The sequence below is a fragment of the Neltuma alba genome, unplaced genomic scaffold (genome assembly GCF_004799145.2).
Source record: "Neltuma alba isolate B1F8T4 unplaced genomic scaffold, ASM479914v2 tig00000266_pilon, whole genome shotgun sequence".
In the NCBI taxonomy this organism is placed as follows: domain Eukaryota; kingdom Viridiplantae; phylum Streptophyta; class Magnoliopsida; order Fabales; family Fabaceae; genus Neltuma; species Neltuma alba.
This window is the reverse complement of record NW_021631983.1, coordinates 21929-42556: the sequence shown is the minus strand read 5'-3', so window position 1 is coordinate 42556 and position 20628 is coordinate 21929. Positions and strand designations below refer to the sequence as shown.

The following is a 20628-nucleotide window of genomic DNA, read 5'->3' as shown; positions in this document are numbered from 1 at the left end:
AAAAACTGATGAACCGGTCTAAAATCCGATCTGGTTTAAGTAGAAAACCGGTCACCTATTGAACCGAAAGTAACAACTGGTCAAGCCGGAATTAACCAGTCAACCGTCCGGTTGGGGGTTACCGATTTAATATTTTTCCCCTCCCCAAGTCCAAAATGACGTCGTCTATTCTTAAAAGGGAAAAAAAAAATCGAAACACAGCATTGGAGCAATTCCCTCGGTCCCTCCCTCCCTCACTCCTCCCCCCGACCAAACCCCAGACCCGAATGGGGGAAATAAGAAGAAAGTCTATCTGAAAAATGAAGAAAGAGGGAGAGAAAGAAGAGAAGGAAAATAGAGGAGAGATAAAAAATAACTTACTGGAATAGAAAATTCCTGAAAAATTATGATGAAAAATGAAGTGAAAAACTTATTTTAAAGGTTAGAGCATGGAAGAGGGAAGAGAACATGCTTCAAGAGGTGAGCACTTGAGTTTTTGTTGTGGGGATGAAGATCGGAAAATTGAGAGAGGAAGGAGCTCCGACAAGGCCACAGTCCAGGATTGAAATGAAAATGAGAAGGCGGAAAGGCATTAATGATAGAAGGGAAGGCCACTATGAGTACTCTATTTCCTGTCGTAGGCATTATTAGCGCCAATTTAGAGGGCCATTCAGGTAACGTGTTGCAGGCACTATGGGTACTTGTATCTTCCTTTTTCATTTTTCAAAGCCTAGTCATCCGCTCCCTATGTTCACTTAATGGGATACTTCTGAATATTATTTTTATTAAAATATTTTTATAATAAAATGAATATTTTTGAAATTTTATTTAAATTATATTTTTTAAATAATTACCGGTCTGATTCCTGTTCAACCTCGACCTGACCCATTAACCCTTAACCCACTATCTTAACCGGTTTAGTGTCCGGTCCAGTTTTTTGTTCTTTGATGTCACCAAACAAAGGGATAAATTGAAAATGAAATTTAATAACTCTTTTTTTTTTTGTGAAAAAATTTAATAACTCTTTACATGTTCTTTTTATAGATAAAAATTCCTCCTAGAAAACACCGTTGTTTTAAACCAGAGGAAGTGAAATCACTTCATGATTAATTTCCCATTATTAAATGAATCTGGTCTCTCTTGTTGTTGTAACTAGTGAGTTTAATCAAAACTAAATAGCTTAAAAAACTTTATGGAGTGCTTGGTAATATGAAAAAAATTTTTGAAAAGCGTTTTTCTGGAAAATGAGATAGACTACTCCACATATTTACTTTATATATGTAAAATATTTTAAAAGTATGGTTTGGTTTTTTTCTAAAATATCCTTTAATCTTACATGATCATCTTTACATCCTACCTTTGTTTCCCCTTAAAGGGTATTTTGTCATTTCAGGTAGAGATGATTTAGTATATCTTTTCCCTTTTCTGCTGTCCCTTTTCCTGCCTGGCTGCCTGCCCGTCCCCTCCGCCATTACGTGTGCATAATTTAAAGGGTGTTTCTGTCATTTCAAGTAGTAATGATTTCGATCTCCTCTCCAAGCGGTAGCCACGCATGACCAAGTTTTGGTTGTATTCGACGTACAAATAATGTAAGTATATCATAAAGATGGGAGAAATTAATATTATATAAACTTATGACATGTATATATGTATGGGCTAATATAATATTTCATCTTTTAAATTTGTCTTCATTTGGGTTTTAACTCCTCACATTTTAAACTATAAGTTTTGGTCTCTTAAAAAATAAAAATAATCTAGATTTTAAATGAAAACAAATTTGAAGGGCGAAAATCAAAATGAATGCAAGCTTTAGAGATAAAAATTATATTAGCCCTATGTATATATAAGATGTTCATCAAATAAGTTTTTACATATTTTATATAGTTTTCTTTCTTTAAAATTCACAACAAATTATTATACATAATTTTAGAGGGTGGACTCCGGATCATTATAGGCAGAATGTAGACCACAATGACACATGCGAACTTCATGCAAATTAATGTAATGCAAGTTTGGACAGTTCAATGTTGTTTGTAAAATGCCTTTGAAAGCGATAAAAGGAAGTTTTAATTGTTCTTAATTTTTAATTTATAACATAGGAAAAAGGTTATCCTTACCCAGAAATATCATTCAAGATATATTTTTTTTGGGTTTAATTTGGGTGGTTAGAAAATGAAACAAACAAGTGATGCTAGTTAATAGGGCAGTTATGATATGAGTGATTGATCTCAACATGTACGATGCAAGAAGCTAAGGGACATAACATGTGCAGTACATCATCTAATGTTGGACAGCTTAAAGTACTGAATCTTATCCTGAATCATACAAATCAGGAGGAACTGGATCTGTTCATATCAAATGTTAAAAATGACTAAAACACTTCACCAAGCCTAGTTTCCACTTGTAGCTAATTTTCAAGCATAAAAGTTAACACGAGATTAAATGGGTATTCGATATCTCCACAAAAAATTACTCTTACACTTTACAAAACAAAATTTTTCTCACATATTTTGTTCATATTACTCAACATAAGCTAAACCAAAAGTTGAGTTGCAAATATAATCAAATTAACACTGTAAGCGAACTTTGGAATTTTCGGGGCAAGAGAAAAAGCATAGGAGCAAACAAAGTCAGCCGATATTGAACTGCCGACAATCACTTGTTGGAAACAGAATATTTCTTCTCAATTGGTCCTTGAAATGTCCTGCGTGTACATATTCACTGTAATTTCGAAGTGGAGATAAAAACCAGAGATTTTGCTTTTACTTTTTTTTTTTTATTAATATACGATGGATTGAGATATGCTAGGGGTTGTTGAGCAGACTTGGTGACAATTTATTGTGATGGAATGAACACATGTGACTTAAACAAACATGAACTTGGAAAATTGAATACGATGAGGCGGGAAATAGTAATATATTTATTCAGTTAATATGTCCATATGACTGAACAGACATGTATAGTAAAAACTGAAGAAGTCAGGGAGGGTGGGGGTCGCGCAACCACGTGCTATTGCAATTTGGGTAAAGTTAACAGTGTGATTTGACGGACAACGCTACGTTAGATGCCCTCCCGAGGTTCATTCATAGTTTCATATGAACTCATATGCTTGTGTCTGAGAAGGGGGGCCAATCCCATGAATCTCTCCCCAAACCCAGTTCAGTTCAGTGCTTTTCATTTTTGGTTGAATAATGGTGCTTTAAGCGCACACCGACACGAATTAAATGTGCTTTCCTCTCTCAATGATTGAAAAATAGGTATTCTACGGGGTCAAAAAAGTAATTGCAGTGACACAGTGAAAGAGACAAGGAGGGGGGAGGAAGAAGAGGCATGTGGGTGATTGAGATGCAGTTATGGAGGATTATGAGAAAATGGTGGAAGCTCATGGGATGAATTGAACATCATCGACACCAGTCACACTACGGTACTTGTTCATCCATTTCACTCCCTCGCTCGTCCCCGATTCTTATCCCATTCTCTAATTTTTGTCCAATAATGATTCATGTTTATTGACCAAACTCCTTTTACTCAGTAACAAGAGCAGTTTTCAGTTTCATTCTCCTTGTCTTTTACACTTTGCAGGTTAGACGAGACCAACGACCATACGTCCACACTTTAAAGTTCATTTTCCTTCGAAAAATTAAGATACATGGGTGAACTGCTCCACAAGATAAGCATGTATAAGATCCAACAAAATCAATTGAATCCAACTGAACCATTTTTTTTCCCAATAAGGAATAAAACAATTAGAAGAGTTTGAAAAGACTGCTTTTAGAATTATTAGACACGCGTCAATGTTATATCCAGCATTTCATGTCGTGAGGCAGCCAATGCATGAATGATATGCTGGTACTTCACTAGTCTTTCACTGCAACGAAAATCACAAGAGGTAAATGCCGCACGTCAGTGCAGTTATTAAGTTTTACCGGGAACCATCTGACATATACCAACATAATGGTTGATTTCCAGATTGTATGCATAGCTCAACTCGGACTAAAACATTACTGCGGAAAGAATATCTTGGGACATAAATTTCCGCCAAACATGGGAGTGACTTATGAAAGGTTTTAGATATATTTATTAGATAGAGCTTGAGGACGACTGTCCAGACTTTTCAAAAATGCGGTTCATGAACTCGGAAAAGCCAAAGAGGTTGTCCATCTTTCTTTCCCAATGAAAAACAGAATAAAAAGAAACTATCAAACAGCAATACAATTCAAACAAGATCCTGCTCCAATCGAAGCAGTTTCAAGCAACATATGATGCTCTCAAGGAATGGTTCTTTGGTAAAGAGGCAAGGCTCCCAATTCCTCACGCTCTGCTCTCTCCTTCTTCACCTGCAAAACGTGGGTGGCAAAGCATTTTAGGGGCACTTACTAAAATAATTGGACAATTAATACTTCTTCATGTACATGCAACTCTGCACAATACTGATATCAAGTGGCTCATAAAGCAAAGGTCTTGAGACACCTTTCCCACCAAAAAAAAAAAAAAAAAGAGCACGAAATCGGCCAATTCAACACATAAATATTCTTTTGTTGATCATTATCCTTAGAACAATTACATGTATACATGGAGCTTTGGGCGCAGCCCAGACTCGAAAATCACTCCAGGGAAAATTATTCTGCGTGTTTTTCTTCCACGGAAAGGGTAAATATTTTTAACGTAAAACATTACTTTGGTTCATTATCGACACTACTCGCATGCAAATATAATTATGAAGCAAAGAATACACTCATTCTAACCTTAACAATCATACCGAGTCAAGAATGAATCAGGAAAAAGAAAATCCTAGATATGGCAGAATATTGTCAAGTCATGAAGCACGATACAATAACACTGAGGCCACAGAGATCGGACAAAAGGATCCATGCCATGAAAAAAAGACAAGGAAAGAAAAGGAAATTATAGTTAACGTAAAGAAAACAAAAGAAAATTATAGTTAACGTTCTCATGTCATGTCCTATGGAAAGCACAGAAAAACAGGACCATAAGGCAAACGATTGATATAATCATAACAAGTAAAATCAGCTGCGGAATTTTACAATGTACACCCACCACCGTCACCACAAATCTAGTTATCAAACACGGGAGTACTTACAAGGGCCAACATTTCTTGAAGATAACTTCTGAATGGTGTCTGCATCGCCTGTCATTGACAAGAAAGACATCAGCATTTGCATCATTAAATTTAAATGCAGTTTGTACAATTTAAACTTAGCTTTCGAATGATGGTGTGGATGTCAGTCATGAAAGTGCCCCTTTTCATATATGCAAGAAAGATGCATAATCCAAGGTTTCAACTTCCGATATGTCATGGTCAAAAAAAAAAAAAACTTCCGATATGTCAGCCTGGTCCATCAGTTCAAAATATTATATAATTTCTGTCACATATATTCCGCATTTCCAAGTCCAATTGCTAATGAAACTAAGACCCGCTCCCACCTTGCTATCTAAGCCAAGGCCAGACCAGCTACCAATTTCTCATCAAGCATACAGAACAGAAATTCAATAGATTTTATCATTCAAAAACCTCAAACTAAGTTCTCGATATCCACGTGCACACAACTCTAGTTATGCGAGGCCCAATCAAGAAAATAATAGCCAGAAGACACAAAGCAGGAAGAACGAAAAACAGGAGATGAACCTGAAGATCGTCGGGGAGGTACTCGTGCTTCATGGAAAGGTCCATGGCGCGCTTAAGGCGCTGATTGCGTGCGTCAACAATCTCCCTAGGCAGACGATTCAGGGCCTCCTTCACATCCAGATCGTAATAGGGATCATAGAGATCATCATACCGTAGGCCTATTCCCCAAAATCAACATTAATAAAAGATAAAGAATTCCACAAAGCAGTGGCACAGAGAATGGTTTGAAATTTTGACAAAAAAAAGGTTAGGGATTCGAAAAGAGGGAGATAAGAGAGAAAAAGGAGAAGGAGCAACCGTAATTGCGAAGGCGTTTGGACATGGATTTCATGTGCTGAGCAGCCAACCAGTTCTTCCTAGGATCCAGAAATGACTGCAAGAACGACGCCATTGATCCTTCTCGCTGATTTACTCGACGAAAACCCGTCCCTCTTGTGGCTGTGGCTGATATATTTGATCTCTCTCGATGAATCTAGGAGCAAGGGCTTTTGTTGTCTCGTCGCAGTGACCCTCCTAAGGCTGCACGACGACGTTTTCTCGTTACTTTTTTACACCCCCCCTTGTTTTTTTGGTGACAACTTTTTCCCCTTCGTTTATTAATAAAAAAGTTACATCTCCGCATAAATAGTTTAAAAAAAAAACATCTATAGCCACAAAAAATTCTCATACTTCATACTAAACATTAAATTAAGAATAAATTTTACGTCAAATTATTTGTATCAATCAAATTGTTTAACAGTCTAACTGCACTTATTATTTTAATATTGTTAATTGTTAAAATAATATGTATGTATCTTTATAAATTTACCTATAAAGTATGAACATTTGTTATTTGATTATTGTTAGTTGCTTAAAAATTTCTCTATAAACTTAGGCCAAAGATACAAGAAAATTAACATAAATTTTATCATAAATTTAATTATGAAAAAAATATTAATTTAATTAGGGTCGGACAATTTAAGCCAGGAAGAATTAAGGGAGGGCTTGCTTTTTTCTGTTTTTGCCAACAACAAAGCAAGGCTTGCTTTGCTTTGATGAGAAAGCGCTACGTATAACTTATTTTTGTCCCCACAAATATCACGTTTCAATTTTTGTTACAAGATTAAGATAAAAGCCTATAGCTGGTATTTAAAAAAAAAAAAAAAAAGGATGAAAGCCTATACTCCCACTATCTTTTTTGGTGGCCTCGCCACTCTCTTGTTGCGAACTTATTCTTATATGTGAAATCCGTCTAATGTTTTTTTAACAGATATAGAAGATCAGTGAATATTCGACCCTGTCAATATTTAGTCGATTTTTTTTTTTGCCAACAATATTTAGTCGATTTCCTCCTTTGAAAAAGATTGCTTGCTATTTAAAACTTTAGGTGGCTATGTGGGTGAGTTTTGTTTGCATGCATGAAAAAACATTCTAGATACAAATGGGTGTCTATATATATTTAAAAAGAAATGCTTTATTCTTTAGTATAACAAAAACCATCGTTAAAAAAAAATGCTTTGTACTTTAGTACATAAAAAAAGCCACTCAATTAATGCAATGCCCATACAATAAATTGTAATCCTATCTATCATCCTAAGGGATACATCGAGAACAGTAGAAGATGAATATTTTCATTTCATTGATCTTCCATCTTTTGTTTCTCGTAAAAACTCTCTTCCTCCAAACCCACCTAACCCTTTTGATAAATTTCTCAAAGGAGGGAAACAAAAAAATAACTCTTGATGATAACATCAATTCGAAGTTCTTTTCCTGCTAAAAATTGATCAGAGTCCGCTTCAGAAGTTCAAACGATTCCTTCCCTTCCTCCGCCGAATCCTTTCCAGACTCCAGAGAAGATAATTGATCTTCAACCTTAATTGACCATACAAAGAATCACGAGCACAAACTCTCCTGAGGATCGCTCTTAATATGGGAACCCAATCTCATCTCTCTCTCTCTATATATATGTATATATTTATATATCTCAACCAGCTGCCAAATTCATCATCATGTTCCGATGGCATCTTCTGGATCAACCTGTCTACTTTATATACATCCATGAATGCCATACTTTACTGCAAAAGATATATTGAAAGCCAGCTGTGATGAAGAGGAGTAGCGTTCTGTAGGTTCTAGTTGTTTTACCTGTTAGTATTTGTCTTCACTTGTGAAACTCATTCTATGTTTCATCTCTCCCCTGTGGGTTGTCATCTCGTCCAATAACTCTGCGTCAAAGAAATCGTCTGATTTCTCATCCGCTTCTGGGACTTCAGTGGGATCCTTAGGGGCACCGGCAACTTCCTCGTACTCAGAAGAATCCAGTTCCTGGAGATCGCCATTGCTGAATATCTTGGGAAGCACGTGTTCCCTTATCACTATGAGAAGGAAGAATGGCAGTGGAAACAATACTCCACCAATAGGTATCCATGTCACCCCGAAACAGAACAGAAAGTACAGACACTGCATCAGTGTGAAGAGAGCTATGGTTTTGAACGACACTGATTCAACGAATGATGCATGATCACCTTCCAAAATTCTGCCCAAAACGTACCCAAAAAACATCAGAACAACAACTTGAAAAGTAACCAATTAAAGACGCATGGGGTAAGCATTACATATATATGTACACAAGGGGGCTTACTTGTGACGCCTTCTTGGGGTGACAAAGAGAAGCAAAATCCTTTCCCAGAACTGATTCCCTGGGAGACTGTCAATGGCCATGTAAGCGAAATAACCCCACAGAACTGAGGTAGGTATCATTCTAATAAATGGCATGGCGAAAACGGACGCGCCCACGAGGAAGGACTGCAAAAAGTTGCTTAATCTTTGCTCGTTCACTCGGACAGGCAAATAAGCATCAATGTGTTTCTCAGGATCAAATTTTTGTTGTACACCGTCTTTCTCATGAGGTTTCATCACAGCCTCCTTCAAAGTCGCCAACTCTTGTTTCTGTTGATTCCATATTCAAAATTTCAAACAAGGTTGATTCAGATGCTCTTCATCAAATGCCTTCATATATACACACAGCTTCCAAGTACCAAGAAAACCATACTTACCGTTGGGGCTGTATCCATTTCTATAAACACATCATGCATCTTTCCGTATATTTCAGAGTTGCTCCTTTGTTCCCTAATGCATTCCTTGGCTTTTTTAACCACTCTCTTTCGCATCAACTGTGAATTAATCAAGTCATAGAGGTAAGAATGTGTTCGAGTTTAAATTAAAGAACTTATAAGCTCTGATTAAATGGTTAAAGCAGATTAAAGATGATATCAATTACCTGCCCCTTAAGAACTGCCAAACTCTTGGTATGCATTGGGGATTGTGGAAGGACACCATTTGATGGAGGAAGCCCAAGGAGACCGCAAATCAAAGCCTAAAAATCCATACGGATATTATAAATGTAAAATTAAGAAACACCATCAGAAAGATTTGCTCTCTATGAAATTTTGGAGGCAGAAACGACAAACCATAATTCCAAGCAGGAACATATCGTGGTGGTAAGCATCTGGTTTTTGAAGGTTGAATTCCTTTTGCTGAGCCATCTGGGAAGCTACATTGTGATCGAAGAAGTATAAACCTGCCACCATCACGGCAGGAATAATTGCCGCAAAGATGTAAAGCACTGGTACCTTACCCATGTCCTGCAGTTTGTAGTTCATCGTCAAATAGATCTAGTATGGCTTGCGTGGCACTAAGTAAATCTCACTGGTACTTCATAATATTGTTTCATTGAAGCAATATATACGTGCATAGCATGGCGAGATCAATATATGGAAAAAACAGAGAAGCATGCCGTGGCATAACATTAACACCTTGACTACTGTCCAGTGGTACAGAGACTCAGCTTCCCAAGGAAGGGGACAAACCAGCCTTCTGGGAACACCGTGCGGGACTTTGGCTGGAACAGCATAAGATAGCGCAGACCAGAGCAAGACCACCGCTGGAACCCCATAATCTGCAACGAAAGCTCGCATCCACCCTGTGAATCCCATAGAGAAGACCAAAGTAGTTAAGAGATAAATTACGCCTAACATGAGAACCATAGAAAGCTTCTTTCTGCGTATGATTTCATTCACCTGTTCCATAACGCCATGATCTTGCAGTTCTGCTTTTGTGGGCAGTGAGAAGTACCCCGAAAGAGAAAATAATGGCAAGCAAGCCATTTGCATATAGCCATTGGAATTGAAATTCCTCCAACATTGGGTTCTCGTTCTTAGGCACTTGGAACTCGGCTACCAGTCCCTGCGATTCGAAGTCAAACAGTTGCTTTAATTAAAACTAATCTGGTTAAGGTGGATTTGTGCTTTCCCTAATTGTAGCTTCCTCTTTTATTTAGTCTGACTTTAACCCCTTCAAGGTATAATTATTATAATTGATTGTGCCTATATAATTCATATCTATATTTACTAGATTCATTAGGATTTCCTGCTATATATACAATTAAATCAATTCACAATAAATATGATAGAATAATCTGAATAAAATGGGAAACTACAATCAATAATCAATGGTAGTTAGACTACACATAAATTTAATTACAGTAATAATTTGCCATCAACTTCGCTGGAAAAGGGGAAGCAATACCTTTATAGCCTCTTGAATGAAAAGAACAGTAATCAACATGCCAAATAGTTCCCCGGCGATTCTTGTAAATTTGTTGATAATGGTGCACGTATTAAAAACTGCAAGCAGAATCAACATGATTCCTGTCCAAACACAAACCCTGTACGTTGATGATGGGCATGTATGTTAGATTAAGTTCTAATATTGTGTACTTTGGAAGAAATCAAGTATTGATAAAGCCAACAAAAATAGATCGATGGTGCTTACCAAGCAGCCCAAGCCAGAAACAGTTCGGCACCTAGTTCTGGCCTTTTTTTGCAGATCTCGTACAAATAAGTGTACATTATAGCAGTGGGTTCAGCAACCCCCAAAATCAGCAGAGGCTGGCCACCAAATATCGAGTGGATAATTCCACAGATAGCAGTAGATGATAATGTTTCCACCGTGCTCAATGCTCCATCTGGAAAACATGGTTTTTCTTTAAAGCCTTTTCAGCGACTATCATACTTTGCAACCCAAGCCAAATAGCTTTTAACTTTACATTTGACAAACGAAAAATACAAATTAAAGCTGTTAGGAGTTACCTGTATCTCTATTAAGCTGCTCTCCGAAGGCGATGACAGGTAAAGCAGAAGCGAAAAAGATATAAAAAGTTGGACCCAATATCCTGGCATAGACCAAAATGATTAGGCATAGTTAAGTTCAGAATGAGACATACATTAATTACCAGTTTGCATGTAAGCAGGCCTAGGATGGGGGAGACTTACTTGAAGCCAGAACAGGTTCCGGTAATCCAGTCTTGTCTGTAACATGCAGCCCTTCCTTTTAAATCTTCAATTATTCCCTGACCCGGTTTCATGTTGCCCATTGCTGATGTAAGAAAAAATTTACGCAACGGTTACATATGAAAAGGAGAGATTCACATGGAACGAGGATTCATCATGAGTTGCTCAGCGTCCTCAGCATATTACAGCTTACACAGAAGCAACAAAACGGGTACCATCACTAATTATAAGATGATTTAGAACCCATTTCGTCTTTATTGTTTTCATTTTTCTTCGATAATGCTTTTCGGAAATTTGCGGAGAAGATCGCATGAAGCTTGATGATTAGTTCATGCAACATATATATATATATATTTATATATATCCAACGACCATGCACAAGACATAAATCTTAAAAATCCGTTCGACTGGTGACCGGTAAGAAACGAGTACCGGATGAAATAATAGAATACAGCACCACAAAATTTTCCTGTGGTCATTCATCATTACTGTGGAAAGTCTAAACAAACGGAAGCAAAAGTAAACTATGCGGAATCAAGTTCATGCAGCAGGAAAGAACGAAGAAGAACGTACGTAGTTCTGAAGGAGAGGATGGGGCCCGCGGGGAGCCTTACGGCGAACAGGCGAAGGCAAATATTGCGAAAGCGGGAGTGAGGCAAGATTAACGGCGGCCAAGAGTGAGGGCGGAGGATCCAGAAGAAACGTTAGGGGGTGGGGACCCTAATTTCTGGTATTTCCTTTTCTCTCTCTAAAGCTGGAAGCCGGAAAGAGAGAGAGAAGGAGATGAGAGTGGCTGGAGGAGAGGGTGGCAATTGACGTGCAAAAATTAGTAGGTTCAGCCATGCAAGGCGGGTTTTGTGGGGCCCAACCTGGAACCTCCATATTTCTATATCCAAGGATCTCGCTTTGCTTGCCACGTCCTTACACTTGATTGGCTCACTCAATCAATGGCCTTTGCTCTGATTTATTTTCCCTTTTTATTATTGGCTCAAAAAAGTGGATCCTTCCGTTGGCAAAAAATTAAAATATGGATCCCTTCTTGCCTAGTTGTATTGACCAGTGGTTTTGAGGGCAGACTTTTTCTTCTACAAAAATCCCCTACGTTCACTGATAGTATAACTATAATTACTAATTAGGAGCTTTTAATTCATTCAAATCTTTGACTATAAGTTGACAACAATTCAATAAAAACTCAATAAAAATAATTATACGCATATATAATAATATATTAAAGAAATAAATCTGTAATAAGTCTAATTATCAACATAATAACACAGTACATAAAGCTTTTCATGAAACAATATCGTGTGACTTCGAAAAATATATTAGGTTTTAATTATGAGGGAGTTATTCTTTTTTAATAATTTTGTTAAAATTTTTAGCTTTTTTTTTTTCGTCAGTCTCATTTGTAGTTTAAATTTGAGTTACAATGCCTAATATCTTCCGCTCGGCCACTTGCTGGTCTCAGATTTTCTTGCCCTAGCCATTAATCACTAAGTTTTCCCCCGCCTCAGCAGGCAAACATATTTTAGGTAAGAAATATTTGTTTTTTTTAATAAACTTCATTAAATGTAATAATTAATTATAAAAAATACAACTTCTATAAGGATCAAGTTGCGGAAAAAGAAAAAGAAAACTCGGTATAATTTTTCTTACAGTCAATTGACCAACAAACCATCAACAATATGAGTTTAAAAAAAGCTTAATTAATTATATTTTGTCTTTGTAGAGTGCGCAAGACTGGTCATGGAAAATCTGCCTCCAAATAAACTGGCTGCGTCATAGGTCATAGCTATTGGAGTGTAGGCTAGGCTTGCATGTTATGTTCAAATACTTCTAAGGCGGAAGAATGACGCATAAAATGGAGCAACATGCCGAAGCTTGGCACCTGGAGGACACTTCACGCTAATGAGCCACGTTAGGTGAACAACTAAAGTCTTTAGCAAAGAGCTACAGTGAGAAATGGCATCAGTTTGCTAATCCTCTCTCACTTCACATCACATTCTTTCGTATCAAAGTTTCTCTATGGATGCCATACGAATCTTACGTCCAATATCTCTGTATGATGCCACACATTACATCAGTAAGAAGAAAGAAAGAACATGGCAGAAGATGCATTGTGATGGAGCAACCTCCATTGTGTATATAACGAACTGATCTATTTCATTCTAGCATTAGTACTGTACAATCAACACAGATATCTCATGTAAACTATTTATATACAAAAATCAATGGATCAGTAAATCAACTATGTAAGGCCTTCAAGATTGAACTCCATTAATCCATCAACTTCCCTTCAGCATCTCATACTGAACATGGAAGATAGCAGTCATGAATACATAAAATGAAGGGCTTCCCGGGTACGGCCCAGCAAACTCAAAGCTGTGGCAGCAATGTGGTGTCCACTCAGTCCTGCCTGATCAAGTTGCTCATCTGGTGATGCCTGTTCTATGTAATTGTCCGGTAAGACAATAGGTCGCCACTGGCAGAGTTGGTTCCAAATGAGAATTAAGATATCAGATGGTTGGCAGATAAAATGAAATCAATTTTCACACACACACACACACGCACGCACGCACGCACACACGTATACGTATATATATTGTAGAATTTATAAGAAATTTTACTATTCATAAGCTATAGACAATGCGAGTTAACTCAACCTCCGGGTCACAATAGGACCGACAATTTGTTTTGTAATAAATTACAGAAACTTCCTTTGAGTTTTATTAAAGGTTAAAATGTTTTTCTATTTTCCAAACTTAAAAATGAACCTCGTTAAAATAAATTTCCCTACTATTTTTAAAACCTCTTACCAGGTTTTGCTAAAATCACTCAAGAGAGGCTTGTGTTGTTTACATTGCGATTCAGCGTGGGTTTTGAAAGCAAATAAGAGATCTATGTAATTTTAACCAAATTCAAAAGAAGTTCATATTAATTTTGAAGATGGAGATCAAGTCTTCATAATTTCAATAGATTCGCGAGAGATCTATGTAATTTATTATAAAATTTATCATGGCTTCCTGGACGCGAGATGCACGCTTATAATTCTCTTATCTTTAATAGATGAACTTTACTAATCAAGGAAATAAAAACTCAAGAAAGGCCTCTCCACATGGCATGAAGAAATTACCTTAATTTTCCCATCAAGCTGTCCATCAAGAGCAAAAAATTGAGCAACATGAGAACCAAATCCTCCAATAGATCCTTCCTCAACAGTAATCAGGAACGAATGGTTTTTACAAAGCTGCCTGAGAAGATTGATGTCCAGGGGCTTGCAGAACCTTGCATCAGCAACTGTGACCTCGATCCCTAGCTTTGAAAGAAGTGTGTAAGCTTTTAGGCAGTTCCCAACCATTGATCCATATCCCAGTAGAGCAACTTCTCTTCCTTCAACAAGAACTCTCCCTTTTCCAATCTGTATACAAATATAAAAGAGTGCCTCAACAACTTAAAAAACAAACATCATAATATCTTATATTATGAAAATTCTAGGGAAAGTGGAGATCTCAGGTTATATTTGGTCTGAACAAACTATCAATTAGTTTACCCCTTTCAAATTTATATAAGCTTTTGTCAACCTGTAACGTATCCTGGAAATAGGGTGCCCAGAAATTACCTCCATGGGAACCCCATTGCATGCAGTATAGTTGCTGCTAACTAAAGCACCTCTGGGATACCGGAAGCAAATAGGCCGATCATTGACATGACTGGCAGTAGCCACCATGTGCACAAGCTCAATCTCATCAGATGGTGCCATGACTATCATATTTGGCAAGCATGACATGAACGTTATATCAAATGCTCCACAATGGAGGGGACCATCAGAACCCACCAATCCTGCACTTGAAATGACAAAACGTACTGGAATTTTCTGTTGATCAACATCATGGATCACCTGCATATGCCCAAGACAACGTTAAAAATCCTACTCACAATATCTAATCACTCATTGACCATGCCTTGCACATATGATTAGGTGCACTCCTAAGAAGACAAGCCCACACAGAGAGAGAGAGAATCATGCATAAAATTATAAAAGTAATAGTAATAGTCCATTTCTTTCTGCTTCACATTAAAACCTTTGCTGAGTTCAACTATAACTACACTTCTCTTCACAATCCTGATTGTCTGTGAAGAATAGATGGTCGTTACTATAAGTCATACAGAAATAATGGTGAGAAATAACCTGGTCATAAGCTCTCTGAAGAAAGGAAGAAGGTATTATGCAAAACGGCTTCAATCCCCCACATGCCAGACCAGATGCAAATGTAACCGCATGTTGCTCAGCCATACCCACATCAAAAAACGTGTCTGGCATTTTTTCTTGAAACAGTTGAAATGACCGTTCCATCATATTTCCTGCATGAACTACCACAATATCTTTATCTTTCTCTGCTTCCATGACCAAAGTTTCCGCCAAGCAATCACTATATGTCCGAGGTCGACTAGGTTGATGAAATGAATCAAAGTTGCTAGAACCTGAAAATTTCGAATAGATAACTTCTGAGACCATAAGACTTAACTGACCATTATCGATAGGTGGCAAATATCTTATAAGCGAGGCCAGAAAGAAACTGAGCCGTCATCCTTTGACATGCAAAAGGAACTGAAGAGATGGCTTTGCACCCATAAAAAATTGATAACATCCACCTGAACCTGAACCCAAAGATGAAGAGGCCAAATCCAAGCAATGCATGTTTTAGCTCAAAATCAAAAGCATCTCGGAAAGAAATATTTTTTTAGTATATATAGAGTATTATATGCTTTATACATCAGGAACTCAGTCATACGAAGCCACAAGATTTTTACATCATTTAAGTCCATCAATAGATGAAGTTTGGCCGAAAAGAAAAAAAACAACAAAACAAAATGAAAGATGAAGTAATTCAATTTCCTCCCAGTATTAGTGTCCTGCTGAGTGCGCGCATGTGTATTTTGTGTTTCCAACCGAAGCAAAGGTGATTTCATTTTCTCAAATGCTTGGTGGCAACTAAAGAAGAGAAATACTACTAATTGTAACAAAATAATAAAATAGGAGCAAGCATTACCATCCGGCTGCCTATCTGCTACATTGCTCTGATTATTTTCTACTCCTTGGTTTTCACCAGTTATTACATGAATCAGGACAGGGCCCATTGAATCAAGAGATGCTACTTCTTCTAGAACACAAATTAGCTCCTCAATGTTGTGCCCATCCACAGGGCCAATGTAGTACAATCCAAGCTCCTCAAAAAGAGTGGACCCACGAGGACCCATCATACCACGTGCAAATTCATCAACTTTAGCTGCCAGTTCATGCATACCTCCACCAATTCGCTTGGTAACACCCTGACAAAAGCACAAACAATCACTTCAATGTAATGTGAGTACTAAGCATAGGAGAAACGCTTTAATTATGTTGTCTTCAATGAAATCTTGCGATGGCCCCATAAAGCTCAGTGCCCATAACAAAATAAATAAAATTCATTTTTTGAATACATAAGATTAAAAAGATCAAAGAACATCCGGACAGAAGGACTATTATTATTGAAAATATGAATTAGTCAACGGTAAAAAATGATAATGGAGTTTCAAAGGAAGGATATTAAATAATGAGCACATCATCTGCTTTGTAATGAAATCACAAACTTGCCCAAAACTGCTCCACCATGTAACAATGAGAAAAAAAATATGCACATAAAAGGGAAAAGAGAGAATTAAGCTTGAACACGCATGTCTTCAGTAGTACACAGATAGAAAGAGACATCTTTAAATAAGGTTATCCGAAGATGCCACACGATTGATTAAAACCAGAACCTTATAATGGTAGGAAGAAGGGGGGGGGGCATGCGACCATTCATATCATGATATTCTAATTAGTATTTCATTCTGAGAAAATGCATTTTGCACTAATAGTTCCCACTTTATGAAGCAAAGAAGTGTGATTTTTTAATATTAGTGTATTAAGTATAAATTCACAACTTCAGCATAGGGATCCCACACATATGGAACACAACTTATTTAACATTCATTTACAATATCTAGTTTTTTTTCTCAGCAAACAACGAGAAGAAGCGTACTTTAGCAGCTTCTCTAAACCTTCGGAAGGATTTACTGGACTGGATCCTGCTTAGGGTACCAGATAATGCATTGATTGACGCCTTTGGGCCCTCCTCAACTTTTGGATGTAAAGAGTGACGGCAGTCATTCAGAATCACAACCATATTTGAGTCCAAATATCCTGCATTGCTCATGGCTTCATAGACCTGACCTGCCATAGTTGTCCAATTGCTGATAACTGCAACTACACGTTCTCGCCTCCCCTTCACATCTCGTGCGACTGCCATGCCTGAAATTAAATATATAGATATGACTTCAAGATTCAATAGAAACATTATAGAAATTCATTAATTAATGACACAAAAAACCTGATGTGGCCTTTCAATGCAGGAAAAAAATATCTCCCACCACTCCAATGAATATGCTCATAATAGTGTATAACATGAAAATTTTTTTGCCAAGAATAATCAGTAAAACTGGATCCATAAATTACCAAGTCCAGCAGAAATGCTGTTGCATCCATGACCTGCACCAAATGCGTCATATTCACTCTCGGATCGGGATGTAAATGCAGAAAGGCCATTCTTTTGTCTCACTGTCTTCATGAGGGATCTCCTTCCAGTAAGAATCTTATGTATATATGTCTGCTAACAACATATTGATTAGACTACATTATCCAAGTAAGGTCATTCAACAATTCATTAGAGAATGAAATCCAAGAAAGGGATATCAGTCATAAGATCGTTAACAAATAGGTATACCATATCAACTTTTAAACTGTACCTCTCCTTTACTCCCCCAAAGGAGAGAAGGAATCCCTTCTTTTAAAAAAAAAAAGGAAAAAGAAAAGAAAATAGGGCACAAGCATTGATGATAAAATCTTACTTGTTGTCCAACATCCCACAAGATCCTGTCCACTGGAGCATGAAAAACACGGTGTATTGCAATGGTCAGTTCCACCACTGCCAGACTGTCTTCAAATGAAATGTGTGCATCTGACATCATCAAAGACAATTCCAAACGGATTTCACCAGCCAGTTGCTTGAGTTCCTACAAATTATGATATAGGAAATAAGATGCTGTGAGCTTGCATGTAAAAATGATGTAACATTAACACCAAGAGGGAAAAAAAAGATAGAAATGCTTTTGAGCTTATAACTGACCTTAAGAGATAAGTTCTTCAAACAAAGAGGATTATCAATTGCATCAAGCATGGGTGTTGGCACTTTCTCCCAGCTGAAATCATCAATATTAGGACGTGCACATATACGGTCTACAAAACCCTGCATCAAGATCATACAAGATACAACCCGCTTTTCAAATAATTAATGAAACATAAGTTTTTACTAGAATATTTGTTAAGGAGATAATGACATTGTACAATTAAGATTTTAAGCTTGTCACACTTCTTATGCGTCTCTCGTTACAGTCACCTTACAAGCCCATATCACATATTATGCTGCACTTCAGCCCATGTATTCTAACAAGTATACCTCAGATTTGTCGATAAATATTTTCTTTCTATTTATCCCTCAAGAAAATACTGAAGAAGGCAGTTTTCGCAGTTTTGTGACTAACAGGAAAACCAAAGGGTGTAGATCTTCGTAAATTCACACAAGGATTTTCCAATAAATATCATAAAATCCTTCGTACAATGATAGAAAAGTTTGCTAATAGGCTCTGTAATTTCAATCAACCCAGGACTAAGGAGAACATCTAATAAAATGTTCAATTTCAAGTCCTCTGCAAAATTAAATCGTGGAATTAAACCTCCTATGGCTTCATAAATTTTCCTCTTGGTCCGTCATTTGAAACCATGTGTATATAATAGTGTGTCCATGCAATGCCAAGCAAGTTTCATCGCTGCCTTGCATCTTGAGGTACTCAAGCCAGTTAATTGCCAGTTTGACACCATATTAATTATCCAGGTTATCTTACCGCTTTTAAAGCTTTTACAATCCAGCAAAAACCTTATTAAACTGACCAGCTTTCAAGTTTTCAATCTGTTGGGTTTAGGACAGAAGAAATATACCAAACTTCATGTAATTAATCATAATATAGCCCCCTTCTTGAATTTAAATTTTTTTAATGAAAAACGTCGTTCGGTCGAACCCTTTCGAAGTCTGATCGATTCTATATATAAGGAATAGGAAGTTTGAAAAAAGTTCAATAAAATAAAGCAACAGAAAAATGAAATTGAATATGACTGCACAATGTGGAATGTTCTGTGCCAATGCATTTGCAGGTTAGGCATGTGACTTAGATGAAATTCATAGTTGCGTCTTCCTTTAGAATGATGATAGCATTATAAGATAAAGTAAAAAAACTGTAAATGCTTACGTGCAAACTGTTTTGTTTGGGGAAGGAATGGGAACCTAAGAACCCTCTAAAGAAAAATGACAATTAAAAATACCTTTGAAGCGGTGAAGGACACAAAGCTTGGGCACAGACTAATTCTTGAAACGTCCACATTAAGAGGAAACTCGGAACTTGAGCTGTGCACTTTCCGGTTGGAGTGAACGGTGAATCCGAATGGGTATCTGGCAGATGCGGCACCCATCACAAAAAAATGACCGAATTCTTCAAATTTTACAGAAAATCGCTGGTAAGCATGATTCCTCAGCTGGAGCTTTTGAACATGAGCAGATATGAAAGACTTCGATATAAACCGGGAGTGAATTCTAGATGAAGTTTACAAAACGACGGGAGAGACGTGGAAGAGAATCATAGAAAACGAATAGGCGAATCACACCCCCAAAACGCTATAAACGCCATCAACAAGGTGTTTAGATAAAACCAATATTTTACACTGTGAAAATAAATAGATGGAGAAGTTTATCAAAAAAAATATTTTTTAAAAATACTTCTCATGTCATCTAAACATCCTCTATCAGTAACTGCTTTTATTCTACCATACTATAAACAGTAAAATAAATTATCGTATAGAGTATGAGAGTGTTTACTACACTTAAAATGATTTTATCTTTCCATTGTTACATTAACGTTTTTTTTTTTGGCCAGACTTTATTAGTTTATTACATTAACTTATCATGTCCGAAATTTATTTTATTAATAAAAAAGTAAAATCATTCACCATATAAGTAAAATCCCTTCTTTCCCTCTTGACATACCAAATGTCCAAATCTATTCCCCCTCTATCTTATTCTAAGCATTTTTTTTGTTTTTATTTTTTTTCATTTTTTTATTTACTAATTTCTCATCCTTTTTTGAAGAATATCGATTTAATTACAAGCTCATTATAAAAGATAGTTTCTGTTTTTAATTGAAACAGTTATATATATGCGCCATTTTTAATTAATTGAAATTATATATTGTAATGTTTTGATTGTAATAAATAGATTTTAATGCTGCACAAATATGTTTTGTTGAGTTTAACTTTCATATCAATTATGACACCAGCTAAAGTAAAACTTTCATTTATTTCGCGAGGGAAGAAATCACAAAATTTGTGATGCATGCAACTATTTATTATTACAATTAATGTAAAAACATATACTGATCAGAGGGGCATGTACAATAAAAAGTTCACTGGAACCAAACAAAATATCTCGAACCTCATTAGTTTGTCTTAAAATTAGGAAAGTTAATTTGTTATCATACATGACCAAA

General features: G+C 36.7%; 3 protein-coding genes across 3 annotated transcripts; all 3 read right to left on the bottom strand.

The window, feature by feature from the left end:
* Positions 1–3958: 3958 nt before the first annotated feature.
* On the bottom strand, positions 3959–6102 carry LOC114711851 (cytochrome b-c1 complex subunit 7-2). The gene is made up of 4 exons (XM_028896308.1): positions 5924–6102; positions 5627–5784; positions 5081–5128; positions 3959–4316 (listed from the first exon to the last, which is right to left on the bottom strand). The coding sequence occupies exons 1-4, from the start codon at positions 6015–6017 to the stop codon at positions 4248–4250; spliced, it is 369 nt and encodes a 122-aa protein (XP_028752141.1). The 5' UTR covers positions 6018–6102; the 3' UTR covers positions 3959–4247.
* A 1651-nt stretch (positions 6103–7753) lies between these two features.
* LOC114712561 (probable boron transporter 7) lies at positions 7754–11039 on the bottom strand. The gene is made up of 11 exons (XM_028897138.1): positions 10939–11039; positions 10756–10838; positions 10439–10631; positions 10193–10331; positions 9685–9850; positions 9421–9587; positions 9076–9249; positions 8886–8981; positions 8653–8778; positions 8247–8554; positions 7754–8141 (listed from the first exon to the last, which is right to left on the bottom strand). The coding sequence occupies exons 1-11, from the start codon at positions 11037–11039 to the stop codon at positions 7754–7756; spliced, it is 1941 nt and encodes a 646-aa protein (XP_028752971.1).
* Positions 11040–13059: 2020 nt separating this feature from the next.
* On the bottom strand, positions 13060–19748 carry LOC114711996 (probable 1-deoxy-D-xylulose-5-phosphate synthase, chloroplastic). The gene is made up of 10 exons (XM_028896475.1): positions 19412–19748; positions 18162–18281; positions 17884–18048; positions 17492–17642; positions 17019–17287; positions 16008–16287; positions 15146–15438; positions 14576–14854; positions 14090–14374; positions 13060–13438 (listed from the first exon to the last, which is right to left on the bottom strand). Exons 1-10 carry the CDS (start codon positions 19556–19558, stop codon positions 13286–13288), a joined length of 2142 nt encoding a protein of 713 aa, XP_028752308.1. The 5' UTR covers positions 19559–19748; the 3' UTR covers positions 13060–13285.
* Positions 19749–20628: the final 880 nt, after the last annotated feature.